This window comes from Camelus dromedarius, chromosome 25, assembly GCF_036321535.1.
Source record: "Camelus dromedarius isolate mCamDro1 chromosome 25, mCamDro1.pat, whole genome shotgun sequence".
NCBI classification, from domain to species: Eukaryota; Metazoa; Chordata; class Mammalia; order Artiodactyla; family Camelidae; genus Camelus; species Camelus dromedarius.
In genome coordinates this window covers 13,137,752-13,155,324 of record NC_087460.1, presented here as the reverse complement: position 1 = coordinate 13,155,324, position 17,573 = coordinate 13,137,752, and the positions used below count along the sequence as shown (strand labels likewise).

The 17,573-nt window shown below is 33.9% G+C and overlaps 2 protein-coding genes across 6 annotated transcripts in view; one reads left to right on the top strand and one right to left on the bottom strand.

The window, feature by feature from the left end:
* Positions 1-9,798, top strand: part of SLCO1A2 (solute carrier organic anion transporter family member 1A2) — a 77,349-nt gene extending 67,551 nt beyond the window's left edge. For all 5 annotated transcript variants that reach the window (XM_031444010.2, XM_031444009.2, XM_064479091.1 and 2 more), the window contains exons 14-16: positions 4,350-4,414; positions 5,268-5,385; positions 8,963-9,798. In XM_031444010.2, the coding sequence (XP_031299870.1) occupies positions 4,350-4,414; positions 5,268-5,385; positions 8,963-9,179 (400 nt within the window). In that variant the 3' untranslated portion in view covers positions 9,180-9,798. The remainder of the gene's footprint in view (positions 1-4,349; positions 4,415-5,267; positions 5,386-8,962) is intronic.
* Positions 9,799-13,991: 4,193 nt separating this feature from the next.
* LOC105096489 (solute carrier organic anion transporter family member 1B1) overlaps positions 13,992-17,573 on the bottom strand; it is a 59,264-nt gene continuing 55,682 nt past the window's right edge. Inside the window, exon 15 of the mRNA XM_010988834.3 lies at positions 13,992-17,133. Within this exon, the coding sequence (XP_010987136.1) occupies positions 16,938-17,133 (196 nt within the window). The 3' untranslated portion in view covers positions 13,992-16,937. The remainder of the gene's footprint in view (positions 17,134-17,573) is intronic.

The window sequence follows — 17,573 nt, the reverse complement described above, 5'->3', positions numbered from 1 at the left end:
CACAGGGCAAAAGGCAGGTCGATGGATCTTTCTGAGCTTCGCTTTTCTTTAATTAAAAATTGGGTATAATAATAAATGCTCAACAGTCTTAACAAAGCTATTTGTGAGACACAAGTGCTGAAGGGCTTACTAAAACTAGGAAATTGCAGAGCCAGGATTCACACTTAGGTTTATGACCCTTGTTCTTTTGATCTTCGTGCCTCATAAACAATCCTAAACATGCCTAGTAAACAAAGTGCATTGCTTTCTCGTTTCTTCATCATGAAGCAGAGTTAAGTTGATCATAACTCTCAGTTCATAACACATAGTCATCATAGGCTGGGGTAGGATTTCCCTCTTGCTTCATTTTACTTTATTTTTATTTTTCTCATTCCATTCCCCACTTCCTCTCAACCATAGGCATCCACATTTGTATGATAGATATATGTTCTTAAATATGTAATTTCCTTTGTAAAATACTAAGTTTTATGTGTATTTGTGTTTTATATTCAGACAAGTAGTGTTGTGCTATAATTTGTTTTGGTGCATGAGGCACATGTGGACATAAATTCACCAAGTACTGCCAGTACTTATGAATTATTCTTACACCATCAATGCGTGGGAGTTTCTCCCGCCTTATAACCTCACTAACACTTAAAATTATTGAACTTTCTGACTTCAGCTATTCCAGTGGGTGTAAAATGGTAGCTCACTGATGTTTTAATACGCAATTGTCTAATTCAGTGAGTTTAAGAATCTCTTCAAATTTTTTTCTAGTTATTAATGCTTCTGCTTCAAGATGCTTCTTCATTTTGGGGGCCCATTTTCTATTACAATGTCTATACTTTTGGTGAATTATAGATATTAATATAATATTGTTTATTTGATATCATTATCTTCTCCTAGTCTTTCATCTTTCTTTGAACTTTTCCATAGTATTTTTAATGAAATTAAATCCTAAATTTTGTTGTACTGAAATCTAACAATTTTCTTGCCTTAGAGTTGGTGTATTGGGTAGTTATATTTAAAAAGGGTTTCCTAATTTATAAAAATACATCCTTAACTTAGAAAAATATTTCCCTAATTTATAAAAATATTCCCCTAAATTTTATCCTATTAACTTTGTAGCTTTACCTAGTTCTTTAAACCATCACAAGTCTATCTTTATGTTTGGTGCCAGAGAAAGAGCTATTCAGTGATATTTTTCTCCAAAAAACTAGTTTTCCTAACATCATAGCATAAATAAGAGGTCCTTTCTCCATTGGTTTGTGGTGCTGCCTTTATCATATCGCAGGTTTTTGTATAACATGGGCCTAGTTTTCACTCTTATTCTGTCCCACAGTTTTGTCTGTTCTCAGACTAGTGCCACGTTGATTTTGCTACCTTGACACTGGCTATGTTAATGTCTCAAAGTAACTCTTCCTCACCCACCCACTACTTTCACCTTTACTCTTTTACTCTTTTCTTCCCAAATTGATTTAGCTCTCAATGCATGGATCTTTATACTCTCATATGAATTTTGATTGTGCAGATTCCCTATTTTAATCAGAGAAACTCTGACATCATATATTTGTGAACATGGACTCTCTCTCCATTTATTTAAATTTTCTTTTATAGCTTCTATACACAGACATACATACACACACACATATATATATATACACATATACATACAAAATGGTACCATGTAGATTTACAAAGAGATACATATCCATATATATATATATATATATCCAAACACACACATACGTTTGTAATTCTATATGGTACTATTTTCTCTTACGTTTTCTAGTTGATTATTGTTGGTTTAGAGGAATGCTTTGGCTTTTTAAAAATTTACTTTTTATCCATCAATTTTTCTTATTTGTCCTAGTAACTTGTGGATTTGTTAGGTTTTCATTGTAGAAATGTATGCAAATATGGAAAATTTTATCTCTTCATTTCCAAACTTTGTACATCTTAGGCTTTTAAAGTTTTCTTAGAACATCAACTCGGACCTCCAAAACTACATTAAACCCTACTAGTGACAGTGCGTATTCTTGTTCTTTTCTCATCTTAATGGAAACCATGTAAAATTTTTCCATTAAATATGATGCTTGCTGTAGATTTTTAGTATACAGTTTTCATCAAGTTTCTGAGTTTTAATAATAGAATCAGTATTAAACTATTAAATATATTTTTCTGCATCCAGGAAAAAACTTACATAGACTCTACTCAGTACTTTTAGTGTGGTGAAATAAAGTGATAGTTTTTTTTATATTGAATTGTTTACAAATCTAAGGAAAAGCCATATTTAATCATGATATATTTTATATATGATTTGTTTAAATAATAATTTATTTAAAATTATTGTATCTTTGTTGATGAGTAAAACATACCTACTATTTTCTATTCTTTTTGTTTTGGAATCATTCTAGGCCTACAAAAGAATTGGTTAATTTTCTTTTTTTTTTTTTTTTTTGAATTGGTTAATTTTCTATTTTTTAATTTCTGTAACTACTTGCATTAAATATCTATTTGTTGAAAGTTCTGTGCATTCACCTGTGAAACTACACTTTGGGCTTATTTGGATAGTGATATTGGTTACTATTTTCCTTTATTTAGTGTTAGTGTCTATTCATACTAGTGCCGACACCAGCTGTATGCTTGTTAGTATGTACCTGTTTGTAACAGCCTTTTATCATTCTAATATTCTCTCATGTATTGAAAGGATTTTCCCTTTTTCTCTTTTGTATTTTATTGTACCATCTTTATTTTTTCCTAAGCATTGTTACCAAAGGCTCTCTGTTTTATTTTCTTTTTAAAAGAATGAGTTTTTGAGTTTGTTAATCTTTATTTCACATTTTTCTGCTCTTTGTTTTATTTAAAAATTTTTTTTCTCCTTTTGGGCTTGCTCTGTTGCTCCTTATGCAGCTATCTGAGTTTAACACTTAGATCATTTGTTCATGTTGGTTAATATAGATAAAACCACACATTTCCTTCCAACTATTACTTTAGCTGTGCCTCAAATAGTATTTTCCATGAAGCTTAATTCTGTTTTGTAATTTCTTTTACGATTTGCTCCACTAAACCAAAATTTGTTTATTAGTGTGTTATAGACTTTCCATATCTATGGGAAATTTCAATAGATATCCTTTATTATTTCATTTTCATGTTCTGAGAACATAATCTGAAAGATGTGGGGTTGTGTGAAATATTGAGGCTTCCTTTGGGGCCTAGCACATGTTCAATTTTTGATTTTTTCATGTGTTTCTGAAAAGAATGTGTAACTTCTGTGTTTTCAATATACAGTTTTCATATTCCTTGGACTTAAGTTAATTCATTGTGTTATCTAAACTTTGTAAATCTATACTTGTTTTTTGTCTGCTTAACAGTTTTTCAGAGGTGGGTATTAAAATCTCTAAAAATTGCTGATGTATTTCTCCCTGTAACTCTGTCAGTTTTTTAATTTACATGTTTGGAGTCTCTCTTGTAGGATGTAAATGTGTCTTTGATCATTATACTTCTATTATTAGCAGCACTTAATTTTCTTCTTTATCTTTTTGTCCTTTCTTTCAGGGAATTCTATTTTGTTTCTTATTAAAATTGCAGTTCTAGCTCTTTTTTTTTTGGTTCATTGTTTCATGTTATACCTTTTTTTATTCCTTTTATTTGCAATATTTCAATCTTCTATTTCACTTTACAGACAATTTGCTAGATCTGATTTTGTAATCTGAGATTGGTGAGTTTAACCCGCTTGTATGGATTACAGTCACTGTGATAGAGCTCTTTTTGCCACTTTATTTCATACTTTATTTCACATATTCTATTTATTTGACTTTCTTTTTGCTTCTGTTTTTGCTTTCCATTGTATCTATTGTATCTTCTTCTTCTGCTTTAAAAGTTATATCTTTCAAATGGTTAACCTGATTATTGAAATTCTTAACTCAGTTTCCATTTGCCTATCAGTTTCAAAACTTTTTATAGTATTAATATCTACTTTATGTTAAGACAAGTACTTAATCATGCTTTCAGCTTTCTTCATGTCTTTACTCTCTTCCTTCATCTAAAAGATTTCACCATTAGAATCAAGAACTACTACTCAAGAAGAGGATACTGGGGTAAAAAATCGATTCATGTGAAATGTATTCTTCTTTGACAATTTTAAGCTAGAAATGAGTGAGCAAAAAATGATGGATAAAATGCCAAGGACCAGAGGTGGGGCTCCTATGTAGGTTATGAATTGGATAATTAGGCATTAAATAACCAAGACCTGAGCATGCAAGAAAATTTTCTAATCTCAGTGTGTTACTAGCACAAATTGTCCTTTTAAAAAACTATGGTAGTTTTAAAACCTCTATTTTTCTTTTATTTATGGATTTATTTTTTAGGTGTATCAAGTCTGAAGAGAAGTCGCTTGGCGTAGGATTGCATGCATTTTGCACAAGAATATTTGGTAAAAATAGTTATTTTTTCTAATATCACATCAGATCACTATTTAATATTAAGTAAATGAAATCACCCCCTCAGAGTAACGGGAACAACTATCCCTTCCACTTGTAAGTGGAACTTTGTAATTAGCATGAGGTGGAAGGTATTTTTTCTTTTTTACTTATTTATTTTTAATGGAGGGCTGGGATTTGAACCCAGGACCTTGTGCGTGCCAGACAAGCACTCTACCACTGAGCTATACCCTCCCCCCTGTAATTAGCATGAGAATGAAGCACAAGAAGAAATGCAGAACTTCTCCTTTTTACTTGGAAAAGACCTAGCTGACCTTAATTCTACTTTTCATCAATTGCTTTTCATCAGTGCAATTTGAAAAGCAAAGGAACAGGAAATGCTTTGTTAAAATAAAGTGTGCCCGTGACTGGCCCAAACCATTGCAGAGAAGAAATACAAAGAATCACTAATTAAATGTTTTTCTCTACTGATAATTTTTATTTTGCATTTATCTATGAGATTACTTTCTTTTATCATCTAAAATGTTTACAGTAAAAGTAACTTAGTATCTTGTAATAACTTACCATGGAAAATAATCTGAAAAAAATATTTATGTAACTATACATAACTGAATCACTTTGCTGTACACCTGGAACTGACACAATATTGTAAATCAACTATACTTCAATAAAAAGGGAAAAATAGTAACTTTTAATTTCTAAAAATAAAGTTTAAAGCAGTAGATTTATATTTTGTTAAACTTCATTTGTTCTATGGATAGAGAAAATTAAAATGTTTCCTAACAAAAAAATGTATCTTAATTCTTAACTTGTTAATGGATTTTTCTTTCTCCCTTTTAATTGAAGCTGGAATTCCTGCACCTATCTATTTTGGAGCTTTAATTGACTCCACATGTTTACACTGGGGAACTTTGAAGTGTGGTGAGTCAGGGGCATGCAGGATCTATGATTCCACTAACTTCAGGTAAAGTTTTGTTTGTTTGTTTGTTTGTTTTGAGAATTGTTTTCTAAGCATAGACTGGGCATAAAATGGTACCATTCATGTGTAACATTTTCCTTGTCAAGTAACTGACAACTTTGGGCTTTGTTTCCAGAACAGATATTGATACTGTATCTCCATTTCTCACTTATACACTAGAATTTCAGTTCCTCAATATTTTCAAAGTACTTGGTAAATATAAGCATGGATGACTTTCAAAAGATTGTTCCCTAAATTGGTTGCAATCAATACATCACTGAAGGTCAAGTCTGTACCTATCAAACTATATTACTCTCTCAAGTATCCCCATTTCATCCTACATTATTTCAGCATCTTCCTAGCCAGAATCTTTACTGCCTTTTACCATCCACTTCCCATCTCCAAAATAATGTTTATTCTCCCTCATTAAATTTCACTGATACAATGTTCTTCATTTCTCTTAAAGCCTTAGTTTTTTGTTAATATATAGATCTGATTTTGAACAAAACTCATGGTAATATTTACCTGTGTTTGAACAAAACTCTTCTATTTTTCACTTTCTATTTTCACATTCTTTCCCATTTGGAGACCTGATTTTTGTTTAAATTTGTATTAGCTTCTCCTTATAGGGCAGTAAGAAAAAACTCTTTTATTTACTGAAAAATGATTTAGGATTGTTTAAAATAGTCTAAGGCCTTCTCTTGATCAGTAAAAGGATATATGTCAAGAACTGTGAAGAGAGCAGACAGCATGAGATTCATGGTTTCTTCAGATCCTCTTTCCCCTAAAGTTCCACGGGATAATGCGGAGGAGGCCCCAGGGACACACTGTGAACGTCACGGGTTTGCATCACAGTCGAGGAACACCGAAGATCCCTGGTGTAGGTTGGCTTCATCCTGCTGCTTGGAGATTCCTGTTGATAGTATCCTTGATTAAATGCTTTTTCAGACAAAATTATTGTATTTAGTACCATTCTTTTTCTAGTCAGGTTAATTAGCGTGGCCAGTGAAGTATACTCATGAGAAAATTCACCAAAAACTAATACAACATAGAAATAAGAATTACATGTTGATAGAAAATTCTTCATGAGTCCCTTGAATTTCTGAATATCTTGTTAGCAGAGGCTTTTGGTCTGAACTATCTTGGTGTTTGAACAGTAAGCAATGCTGGAAGATGTAAATGATCTTTCCCTCTGGAGCAGAGTTTTCTGACCAGGATGATGAGGATAATAGCTCCCTCTAGGGCAAAGATTGGCAGATGTGTTTGCAACCCATTTAAAAGATTGAGATTTCCTAAACTTAGGATTTCTTAGCTGTGACCCATCCACCTGGGACAGATTAAAGCATATATCTCAGAAAATTTCTAGAACAGAGAACAGAGGAAATGGCAGAGATAATTAGAGAATTAAAGGCTTAGAATTTCCTAGAATTTAACAGAGAAGTAAATTTTCAGATCAAAGTAAACTTCAAAAGCCTAGTGGAATATAATAGACATATTGGAGTGAAATTACAAACTCTCAAGATAAAGAAAAACATAAAAGTTACCCAGAGAAATAAACATGTGGTTTATAAAGAAATAACTGTTAGACCAATAGTAGTTAGATTACCAACAAAAATAGACCCTAATATCTTTATGATCCTATTGCTTTGGGTTTGGGTTGAAACAAAATCACAAACCAGAGAGCAAGAAATGGGCAAATGTGACTGCATGTAAAATCTTAGATTTTCTTTGCAACAAAAGACACTATAGACAATGAAGAATGACAGAGCACAAATTTGGAGCATCAAGAACTCTCATACATGGCTGGTGGGGAATAAAAACTATCAAAAAGGAACTTTGGGAACATATTTGCTAAGTTGCGTAGTCTAAGACCCTTAGACATAATTTAGAGAAACTCTTACATGCACAAGGAGATGGTAAATGAAGGTTTATTGCAATATTGGTGACATAAGGAAAAACTGAACAATATAAATATACAATAGGAAAATGGATAATTAGCTGTGGTGTGTTCATTCACTGGACTGTGGTGCAATGGTTAAAAATAAATGAAGTAGAACTATATGTATGAGCATCGTTTCAAAAAGGTGGACTGATCTGAAAATCTTCAGAATAAAAATATAATATACCAATTATTTAAAATCTAAAAACATATAATATAATTATATATATTATGAATGGATACATGCATGCTTTGTAAAACTATGAAAATTAACTAGGAACAAAATCTATAAAATTAAACACAGTGTTACATACAGCTGGAATGAGTCCGAATGTAATAGGATCATAATACACATGGGAATTAAATGTATTAATACTTTCTTTTAAATTGTTCTGAAACAAAAATGACAAAATTTAATCATTTAAATGATCTGGGTGGTAAGTACAAATATCTTTAACTCTTTTTCTGCATTCTTGAAATGTTTCATAATAAAAGAAAATATTAGAAGTAGAAAAATGACAATAAAAAGCAAAAATTAATAATTAGACTGCACACCATAGAGGTAACCAAAAAAATGAAAATGTGTATTTTTTTTAAATACTAAAATATAATAATAATAATCTGAAAAGGCAAATAAAGAGAAAATGCACAAATAAACACTATTAAGAATTAAGAATTCAGATACTTCAGAATTTTAGACATAATAATTTGGAAACATATTAAATAGAGAGTTTTTTAGGTAAGTATACATTACTAAATTTTACTATGAATATATAGAAAACATGAATATTTTCATGGCAGTTTAAAAATGTGTATCAGTCAAAAATTCCCATCTTCCGAAGGTATCAAGTCCAGAAGCCTTCAAGGCAAGTCTTACAAACCTTTAATGAACTGATAACTCCTGTATTATACAAGTTATTCCTAGAAATGGAAAAAGAGGGAAAATGTCCCAATACATTTTACAAAGCTAGTGCAATCTTGATATTGACAATCGACAAGTTCAGTACAAGGGGAAAAGTATAGGCTGATTTTACTTATAAATATGCATGCAAGAAAATAACACATGGAATCTAGTAATGTATAAAAGCTAACAAATAGAGTTTGTTATATAATAATCATCTTGGATATTCTGCTAACTACAATTACACACAGAAAAACGATTTGGTGATATTCTACAAATTCATAACTAAAACTTGAGCAAAGTCAGAAGAGAAAAGAGGAACTTACTTAACCCAATTAAGATCATCAAAAAACAACAACACAGGAGTAAACATCATAATTAGTGGTGACTCTTTGAAATTCTCATTGAATACCAAAATAAAATCTCTATGACTGTCAGTATTAAATTTAAGTTGGAGAGTCTATTCAATGTAAAAAGATAACATAAAAACAGTAACAAAAGATTAGAAAGGAAGAAATTTAATTTGGATTTTCTGGATTTAAAAAGGCCAAAAATTATTTTAACAAATTGCTAATAAGCGAATTTAGCAAAATTCCTTCTGTAAGCTTGACATGCAAAACAGTTAGCTGCTTTGTCCTTATGGGAGTAAAATATTAATAAATTAAAATATGCAAAACCAATTTGTATTCACCACACTGTCTACGTAAGATACAATATGTTTTAACTATTTTTTTTTTTGATAGACGCATCTACCTGGGATTGCCAGCAGCACTAAGAGGATCAAGCTATATTCCAGCCTTTTTGATCCTACTTATTTTGAGAAAGCATCGTCTACCTGCGGAAAATGCCTCTTCAGAAACTATGCTGGAGACAAAGTTTACAGGGAAGGAAACTGAGTGCAAAGAGATGGACCAAAAGTCCAAAGTTTTGGATGATGAGGAATTAAAAACTAAACTGTAGCACTCTGCTATCGCATGTCTCCCAGAGTTGGACAACACACTCAACCTAGTTGTTTTTAAAATCAGTAGAGGTACATCAGGTAACTTGTCCCTGTCTTTATCAAAAATTTCTTTTTACTCAAGGTAAAAAAATGTTCACTGATGGTGAAGTGATTTTCCTCAGAGGGACATTTATAACCTTCAAAACAGGATATTAGATTCAGCTTTATTTTTACATTAAAACAGCAACTTCTCTTTCAACTCATGCAAAATAAGTGAATAGCTCCCACACCTCCTTTTCCAAGAGATTCTAAAATTTTCCTATTATGAATATCTATTTAAGTCCATTGAATTTCTGCTTTGATATCGAGTTGATTTAGAGACTGAAATTCTTATCTTCTGTGAATATTGAAGTATTTTTCTTCAAATTTATCACTTTAAGTGACAGAAGCCTAAGTCTTTTTCTATTTTGGAATTGTTCTTTACCCTTTCCTATTCATTCTAGACATGATTCTTTTAAAGTAGATTACTCACTAATATGCCATCACCTGCTCTTATTTCATTCCCTGCCTTTTTTTATTCGTGTCATACATTTACTCATTTTGTTCAGAGTACTGACAAACTTAATCAGGTAATTAAAAATCATATAGCAAAAACTGTTGGACTTTTTTTTTTTCAGCAATTCAAACGTGGTGACTAAACTCTCTCTTAAAAACAAGCGTCTAAGTCAAAGGATGAAAGGACAATATTAGAAAAACACTAGTCCTAAAACTGTCTGCAGTGTCAGATATTGTCCCCAAAAAAGCCACTTTCCCAGATTCAGGACGCCGCCTGCATCTAATGTTTGTGTCACTGAGGATGTCCTACATTAAAATACAAAGACTAATTTTCCATACATCATCTTAGAGAATGAAGCTTTTAAAAAGTAGCTTCTGTTATGGAACTGAGGTTACTAAAATTCAACATGCACATTTAAGACTAAATCTACTCAATTGTTTTGTAGCTTAGGGATACAATAAAAGTCTGAAAGGATTTTAGAGACACAAGAGGCCTTGTGGAGGATATGGAGTTTCCGGTCCAAGAGGGTAGGATGAACAGCCAGGTTTATTTACTCCACATTCCTGTATACCTGCTTGCTTGGCACCATCTAATGGCTCAGGATTGAATTATTCAGGTAGGAAAAATAAGGACAAGACAAAGGAAGGGAAAGAAAAGAGGACACGAAAGGGAGAAGGAGGAAAAACAATCAAATACTTGATAAGATTTGGAAAGTGACTATTATACTGGATGATACACATCCAGATAGAAGATGGATATTGCCAGTTATGTTTCACACTAAGTTTGCCCGTGTCTAGGGTGAGAGTAATAAATGCTATTACACAACGTCATGGTCTTGAAACCTGCATTGATATAAATATTATCTCCTGCTCTAGGACAAATAGAAATAAGGAGCTTATTTTATTGACTGTATACTTAAGATTTTTTTCAGTTTCTTCAGCCACATAGTACATAGTAGGCATATTAAATCTTGGAAGTGATTTTAAGATTTATGACTCTTGTATCAAATTTTTAAATTTATTACTCAGGAGGTTTGGCATCCTACAAACACCTGAGTAGGTACCTGAGGAGATTATTTTTATGTTTTTAAACAATGCACTTACTTTCCTTTTTACTGTTCTCAATGTTATAGCCTGGTCATATATGAATATGACTTACATATGTGACTCATACAGGACAAAAATGATAGAAATGGCTCAAGCAGTACTCAGAGGTCCATTATAAACAGTGCTGTCAAAGTAAAGCCTGGTGTGTGATAAAAACAAAATATGAGACTTTTTTTTTGCAATCAGCCCTAAGGAAAATTTAAGCAAATGTTACTTTAAAATAAAATAAAAAGGAAATCTTACAAGACTCTTCAAGCCTTCAGATGTCCGTAATTCCTGTGTGTACGGCTGTTAAGGCTGATGCCACCTTGGGCCCTTACACTTTGTCCTGTCCTTCCACAGACCCTACCCAGGACTGTACTGTGCAGTAAATCACTTCTCGGTCATCAGGGGATTTGCAGTTAATAGATATTGTTTAATAATCATTAGGAGCTAATAGCCTGTATGCTCTGTTAGTTCTCAAACAATGATGAAAATCTTCCCTGACATGTTCCCAGCATTCATAAGACTACTTACCTATTCGTAAATCTTGACTTAGGAATGCCTGTCTTATTTCCAAGCACCCACCTCCATTCCCTAGGTTAACTATAAAATTGTCCCAATGTTGCCCAAATATGGCCTCCGCACCCCACTTACTGAAATGAGACTTGAGGAGAGAGTTTTGGATGAAGTAGAAAAAGCAGCTTTATTTCTTTGCCAGGCAAAGGAGGTCACAGTGGGCTAATGCCTTTAAGACTGTGAGCCTGCTGTGGAGAGAAGGCAGAGGGTTTTATAGTAAACGTTCAAGAGTTGAAGTGGGGAGCTAGTTTCTACGGGGATCACATATAGGATAACAAATTGTTGCAAAGTTGTCCTTGCTTTTGCAGATGCAGTGGTCCCCTTCCCTCTGCTGGATATGAAGTCTACCTCTATAGCTTTGGGGCTAACAATATGTTTGTACCTAGAACAAAGGATGTGTAGGAAGGGGCTCCATGGAAAAGAACTCTAGAGAAAAAAATTGTGCAGTTTAAAGTCAGGTTGGTAAATGCTTTTAGCCTTTTAAGCGGCTGAGACCTGAGACCTCCTGCTGCAGGCTGAGGCCCGCAGCTTGAACAACAGGATACAAGGAAACCACAAGGAGTCAAGAGGAGGGCACTGGGGTCAAGAGGTGGGGACTGGGGTCAAGAGGAGGGCACTGAGCATGCTCCCTGCACACAGCAACATGAGGGGGTTGGGTGGACCACCCAAGCCTCGCTCCTCTCCAGCCCAACCCTGGTCAGCAACGGCATGAGAAAAACCCTTTAAACCATAATACAGTTAAGCAGTCACCAAGTGCCATTGCAGATATCAGATGGTCACTGATGATAATAGGATCCTGCTCAGTTACACCTATGTCCCTTTGGTGGTGGGGAGTGCAGATGTGAATGCTTCCAGTTCCTTACTGCCCGATCCCAATAGATCCCACCGTGTGAGTAAGTTACCCTATAATAAAGGATCCATTAATTACATGAAGCTGCCTGCCTTAATTTTCTGTCTCGAGATGCCTTGTCAGTTTGACGGGCACTTTTCATTCCCTCCACCCTCCAACACAGAAGAAGTCAGTTTCTAAATAAAATAATAATTTAATGTATCCTAATGACATGTCACTTTTCTGTTAAATTTTCTCTTGCTTTCTAAATATTCTTTGTGCTTTCCATTTCCACTCCTTTCAAAAACCAATTGCTTATAAATAATTGGACTCTCACTCCTACTGTGAAGTGCCGGATAATCTGTGGTCTCTTCCAATTTAAATGGAGACAAAGTCTAAATTTAAAGGGGTAAGTTTCTAGTGATAGACCTTGAAGCAGCCTCAAGCTTAACAACAGAGATTAGTTAGGAGCAAGAGGTGCTGGAATGGAGCAGAACCCTGCAGGCCAGCCCACCCCCAAGGTACAAAACTGAGCGGTTAATGATTAGGGATAATAGAGTCACAGGCTTAGTGCCTGATACACATTCCTGAGTTGTTTTGTAAATACCGTAACTGTCACTTGGTGGGGGAGGGAGCTAACTGTATGATGATCAGACTGTCGACATGACATAAGCTTCTCCATCTTGAGCAGCACTGAACCTGTGGCTAGCACAATTCCAAGAACTGGCCTCAAGAATGCGATTAACATTTTTGCTCATAATAATCTATATATTTATAGGCATCAAAATAATTATAGCTTGCTCTACCTGTATAGGTAAGTGGGCAACTAAAATGGTCAGCAAAAAGATGCTACAGACCCATGTCAAGAGGCTGTATCTTCCACTCTGAGACTACAATACCCTATGTCAACCCAAAGGAGTTACAGGAGATGGAACTTCACCACTGATTTCAGAGAAATGGAATGATGTTTGACAGTGGGGAACTGAAGGCAGCTCTTTTGCCCTTTTGCTCTTTGCACATTTCTGTTCCCCTCTAACCCTGAAAGAACTTAATTATAGGTATGAGGTCACTAAGCTAGTGAAACTAACGCCTGACTTATGCTCTCCTGAGTGCACACCATGTCTTTCCTAACCTGTTCATTCTTTTTCTAGATAAAAAGAAGAATGAAGAAGTAAGTAGTTAAAGAACGATTAGCTCTCTACCCCCAACAGCTCCCTTAGCAATCCTGCTGGCAGGTCACGTAGGCAAAATAACATGTGACGAGAGAGTCAGCCAGTCAGCAGGCAATGGACAATGAGCAGAACTCAACCTCCTGCCTTGATGATTCGCTGAGATTTCCTCCCCGCTGCCATTTTTCCCTTTAAAAACGGTCATGGCTGAGCAGAATCTTTGAAGTTGCTTTTTAGACATGTCTGCCTTCTCCCTAGATTGCCGGCTTTTGTGATTAAAGGACCTTTCCTTTCTACTAACACTTGCCTTTCGAATTATTGGCTTTTGAGTGGTGAGTGGCCAAACCCAAGTTCGGTAACAGTGCATTTACAGGTTAGTGGTCAGGAATGGTCCATGGTGTTGCTGAAATCACACTGCTTTGTGTAATCATCTTCTCATCAGGTTGGTTCTTGGTTTCCAGGTGGTGGGCAAGTCTATTTAGGGAAGGTAGAAGACACACAAGAGGAAAGTGACAATGGCCACTGTCCAATTTATTATGATTATTGCTCAATACTTTCTTTTGGGTAAAAGCTCCAGAAATACATATGTTGAAATTGAAACAGAGAGATTAGCGTAGTTTCTAAGAATGAGAGACATGAACATTTTTATTCTATTATAGTATTTACTATGGTATATATTACAATGTGTTTACATGCTATTTCTCCACCTCATTTGTGGGCTGGCAAAGGGCCAAGATTCTATTTTGTAAATATTTTTACCTCTCATGTTTAGCATGTAGATAGCAGTCAAAAACACTTTTTTTGACATTTCAAATTTATTTTTCATTTAAAATATTAAAGAAAAGCTTCAAAACATCTGAAACCATCACTCCATACCAATGACTTAATGTAGCTATCTTAAATTTTTCCATCTTGTTTATAGTTCTTATTTATAACATGCATTTTTTTTTTGTATGACTGGCATTTTTAGAGTTCATTTATTCATTCATGTATCATTCTTTCAGAAAGAATTGATGATGCATCTGCAAGCTGTCAGGCACCAAGCTAGATGCTGGAAATAAAACATGTAGGTAAAAAGAGTTCATTTCCTACCTTAGAGCTCATGATTAGTGGGGAAAACAAACAGTTATCAAATAATCTAAAAAATGTAAAATTATCACTTTGATAAGTGTTACATTGCTACGAATACATTGGAAGATTTTAACCAGTGAAGAAGTCAGAGACATTGAAAGAATGGTGACTGAGCTTAGATCTGGATGCCAAGAAGCAGTTACTCAGGAAAAAAAAGAGCTTTTCAGGCGAGAGAAACATCATGATCAAAGACCTCATTGTGTGAAAAAGGATGGGAGTGTGAAGATGTGGGGCAAGAAGGAGACTTCAGTCTGGACACTTAAGTCTTTCTTCATAGAAAGAAGTCATTCTCCCACTAAATCTCTGATTAATGCTTCTTTTTCAGCTCCGATTAATTCCTCAAAAATAGATTTCTTAGGTTGGTGTTTTAGTTGATCCTCTAAATCACCTACCTTCTTCCACAAATTTCTTCTTTATCTTTTTCTTCCAGATTTTCATAGATTTTTCAACTGTATTTTTTTTTATCATGGATTTGGGTTTGGGGCCATTGTCTTCTTTCAACCTTATTCAACATATATTTTAACTATTTTGCCTTATTTTGCTTCCTCGAAACCTTTTCTTATCATATTCTTATCTCTGTTGAATTTCCCCCCTTGGGTCTGTATTCATGTTTAATACCTGCTACTGAAGTAAGGATTAATATTTATCCTGGATTCTTGGACTCTGAAGTAGATCAAATAATCTGAGCTATACATTTTAATGTTCCTCTCCTTCACTGTACATGTCACATACAAATATAAATTTAAGGTGTCTCTGTGGTGCAATGGATAGCACATTGGACTTCTAAATATAAATTTATTCTTTCAATTTATATAATTGTATAAAATTTTATAACTTAATTTTGTTATAGTCTTCTTTCCCTTTAAGGTGTAAGCTCTGTAAGGTAGTGTCCTTCCTTGTTTGTTTACTGTTATATATCATTTTGCCTGTCAGATTTTTGACACTCAATAATTGTTGAAGAAATAAATATTCAAGATATTGTCTTTTTCTTTGTAATTTTTTTTGAAGTCCATAATTTTCTCTCTTTATTTTTTAATGAGACAAGATCCCATCAAAATTTTCACATAGTAATCTAGCAGGTGGGTGGTTTTTCAAATTTCTGCTTATGTGTTTAATGAATCTTTTCTCAGGTCTACAGTTTGAGAATAGGTTAATACATATAAATTTCAGTCTCATTCCCAGATTCTAGCAAGCATTCATCTTATGCGACTTTGGTATATTTAGGAATTTCTTCTATCCTGAGGCTTGGTTTTCTGTATCTCTTTATCAAGGGCTCCATCTGGATTTTTTTTTTTTTAAAGGAAGGAGATATCCAGGCTGTATCACATATGTTTTGAATCAAAATCTCTGGAGTGGGTGTATGATTGTAGCTTCTTTTTAAAAAAAAAAAATGCTCCACAGATGATTCTAATGCCATTTTTTTCCTTTTAGCCTATTAAGAATAAAAACTACAATTTCTAGCATTTACTAGACTAAAGCTGCCATCACTAGCAAATACAATATTCAAATATGTGTTCTCATTTACTCTATTTCTTGCTCTACTGGTGGGGCTGTGAAAGAAGTCTCTTTGTGCACCAAACAAATAAACTCATAAAAAAAAAAAAAAAAAAAAAAAAAGCCATGCAGTAGCAAGACAGCTAGTAAATGATCTGGTGCAGACCTCACTTCTTCCAGACAGCAGACAAATGGAATGAAGTCACCTCTTTTAAATGGGCTTTGCTTTTTCAAGTTAATGTCAGTTTTTCTTAATCCATTTCCATGAGCCTGAAAGAAACTTAACACATCCTGTAATATGCTGTCTGACCATCTCAGCTTGCAAATTTTTGATTTGCTCTATTTCTTCAGCAGTATCTTAATGAGAGTTTGGAAGACAATGTATCAGGGGGTTGCTAGTCAAACACAACTTCAGCTTATACATTCATAAGGTTTGGAAAATATATGACTTAATATATGAATGACAGGTGTCATGATAGCATAACTCCTCCGTTATACTAGACTTTAGGCTTGAGTAACATGGTCCAAACTGGTTTTAAAAATGGCATTAGGCTTTTCTCCTTATTTAGGCTATTAATTTCTCTCTTCCTTTTTCACCTTTATCTAGTTACTAGTCACTGCTTTAATGAGTTACAATTACCTAAACAAATACTTTCTATTCTGTTACATATTAACTATGCCTTTCACTTTAAATTTGTGTAGATCATATATTCTATTCTTAACCCCAGATGCACAGCCATAACACTCCCATTCTCGTTCCCATTTATAGTTTGTTTCATTGTCATAAATTCATAGGTGATTCATTGCTCCATTATTAGTAAGGAATGTGGAACATCATCAGTGAAAGGGCCAGGAACTGCTCAAAAATAACATCCTACTCAATTAATACAATGTTAGTTAAAAACCCAGCAGCAGAAGAAATTTTTCTTCTCCCCTTAAATATGTGTTTCATGGTCTGCTGTGGCATCACCATTTAACGGTTCTAAGTTTGCTTCATTCACGGCTTTTCCTTCAGGTTCTGATGACTTGGTGTTTTTTCCTTCATATTTTTTCTTCATAGCAGAAATTAATACAACATATAAAATAAGTGCTGAGAATTTTAAGCATGTACTCAAGCCAAAAAAGGTATTTCTGTGAAAAGAGAAAAAATAAAAGAGGCAATTTTCATTTGGAATTGTGTGCAACACTGTATGTTTGCTCTCCAGGATGCAGAAGATCTTAAAAAAAAAAAAAGATGTTTGAAATCTTGCATAAAAACATCGAAGAATATTGAGGTAACAATTTTAGTGATTCTTTTGATTGGAGCAGAAGGAATCTGTGATTATTTTTAAAGGAATATTAACCCATTAGAAACTAAGGGTAGTTAATTATCTGTGCTTTCCAAAAAATAAGGTATATTTGGAATGCTTAACTTTCTCAAAGACAGATTAGCTCACATGCAATGAGAACAGGTGATAAAGGCAATGAACTGATGGTAAGACAATCAAATTGAATCCATTTAAGTTGAACCAGGAGCCAACGTTTATGTTACTGGCTTACAGTCCACAAGACCCTGCCGTGTGGTCCACTAC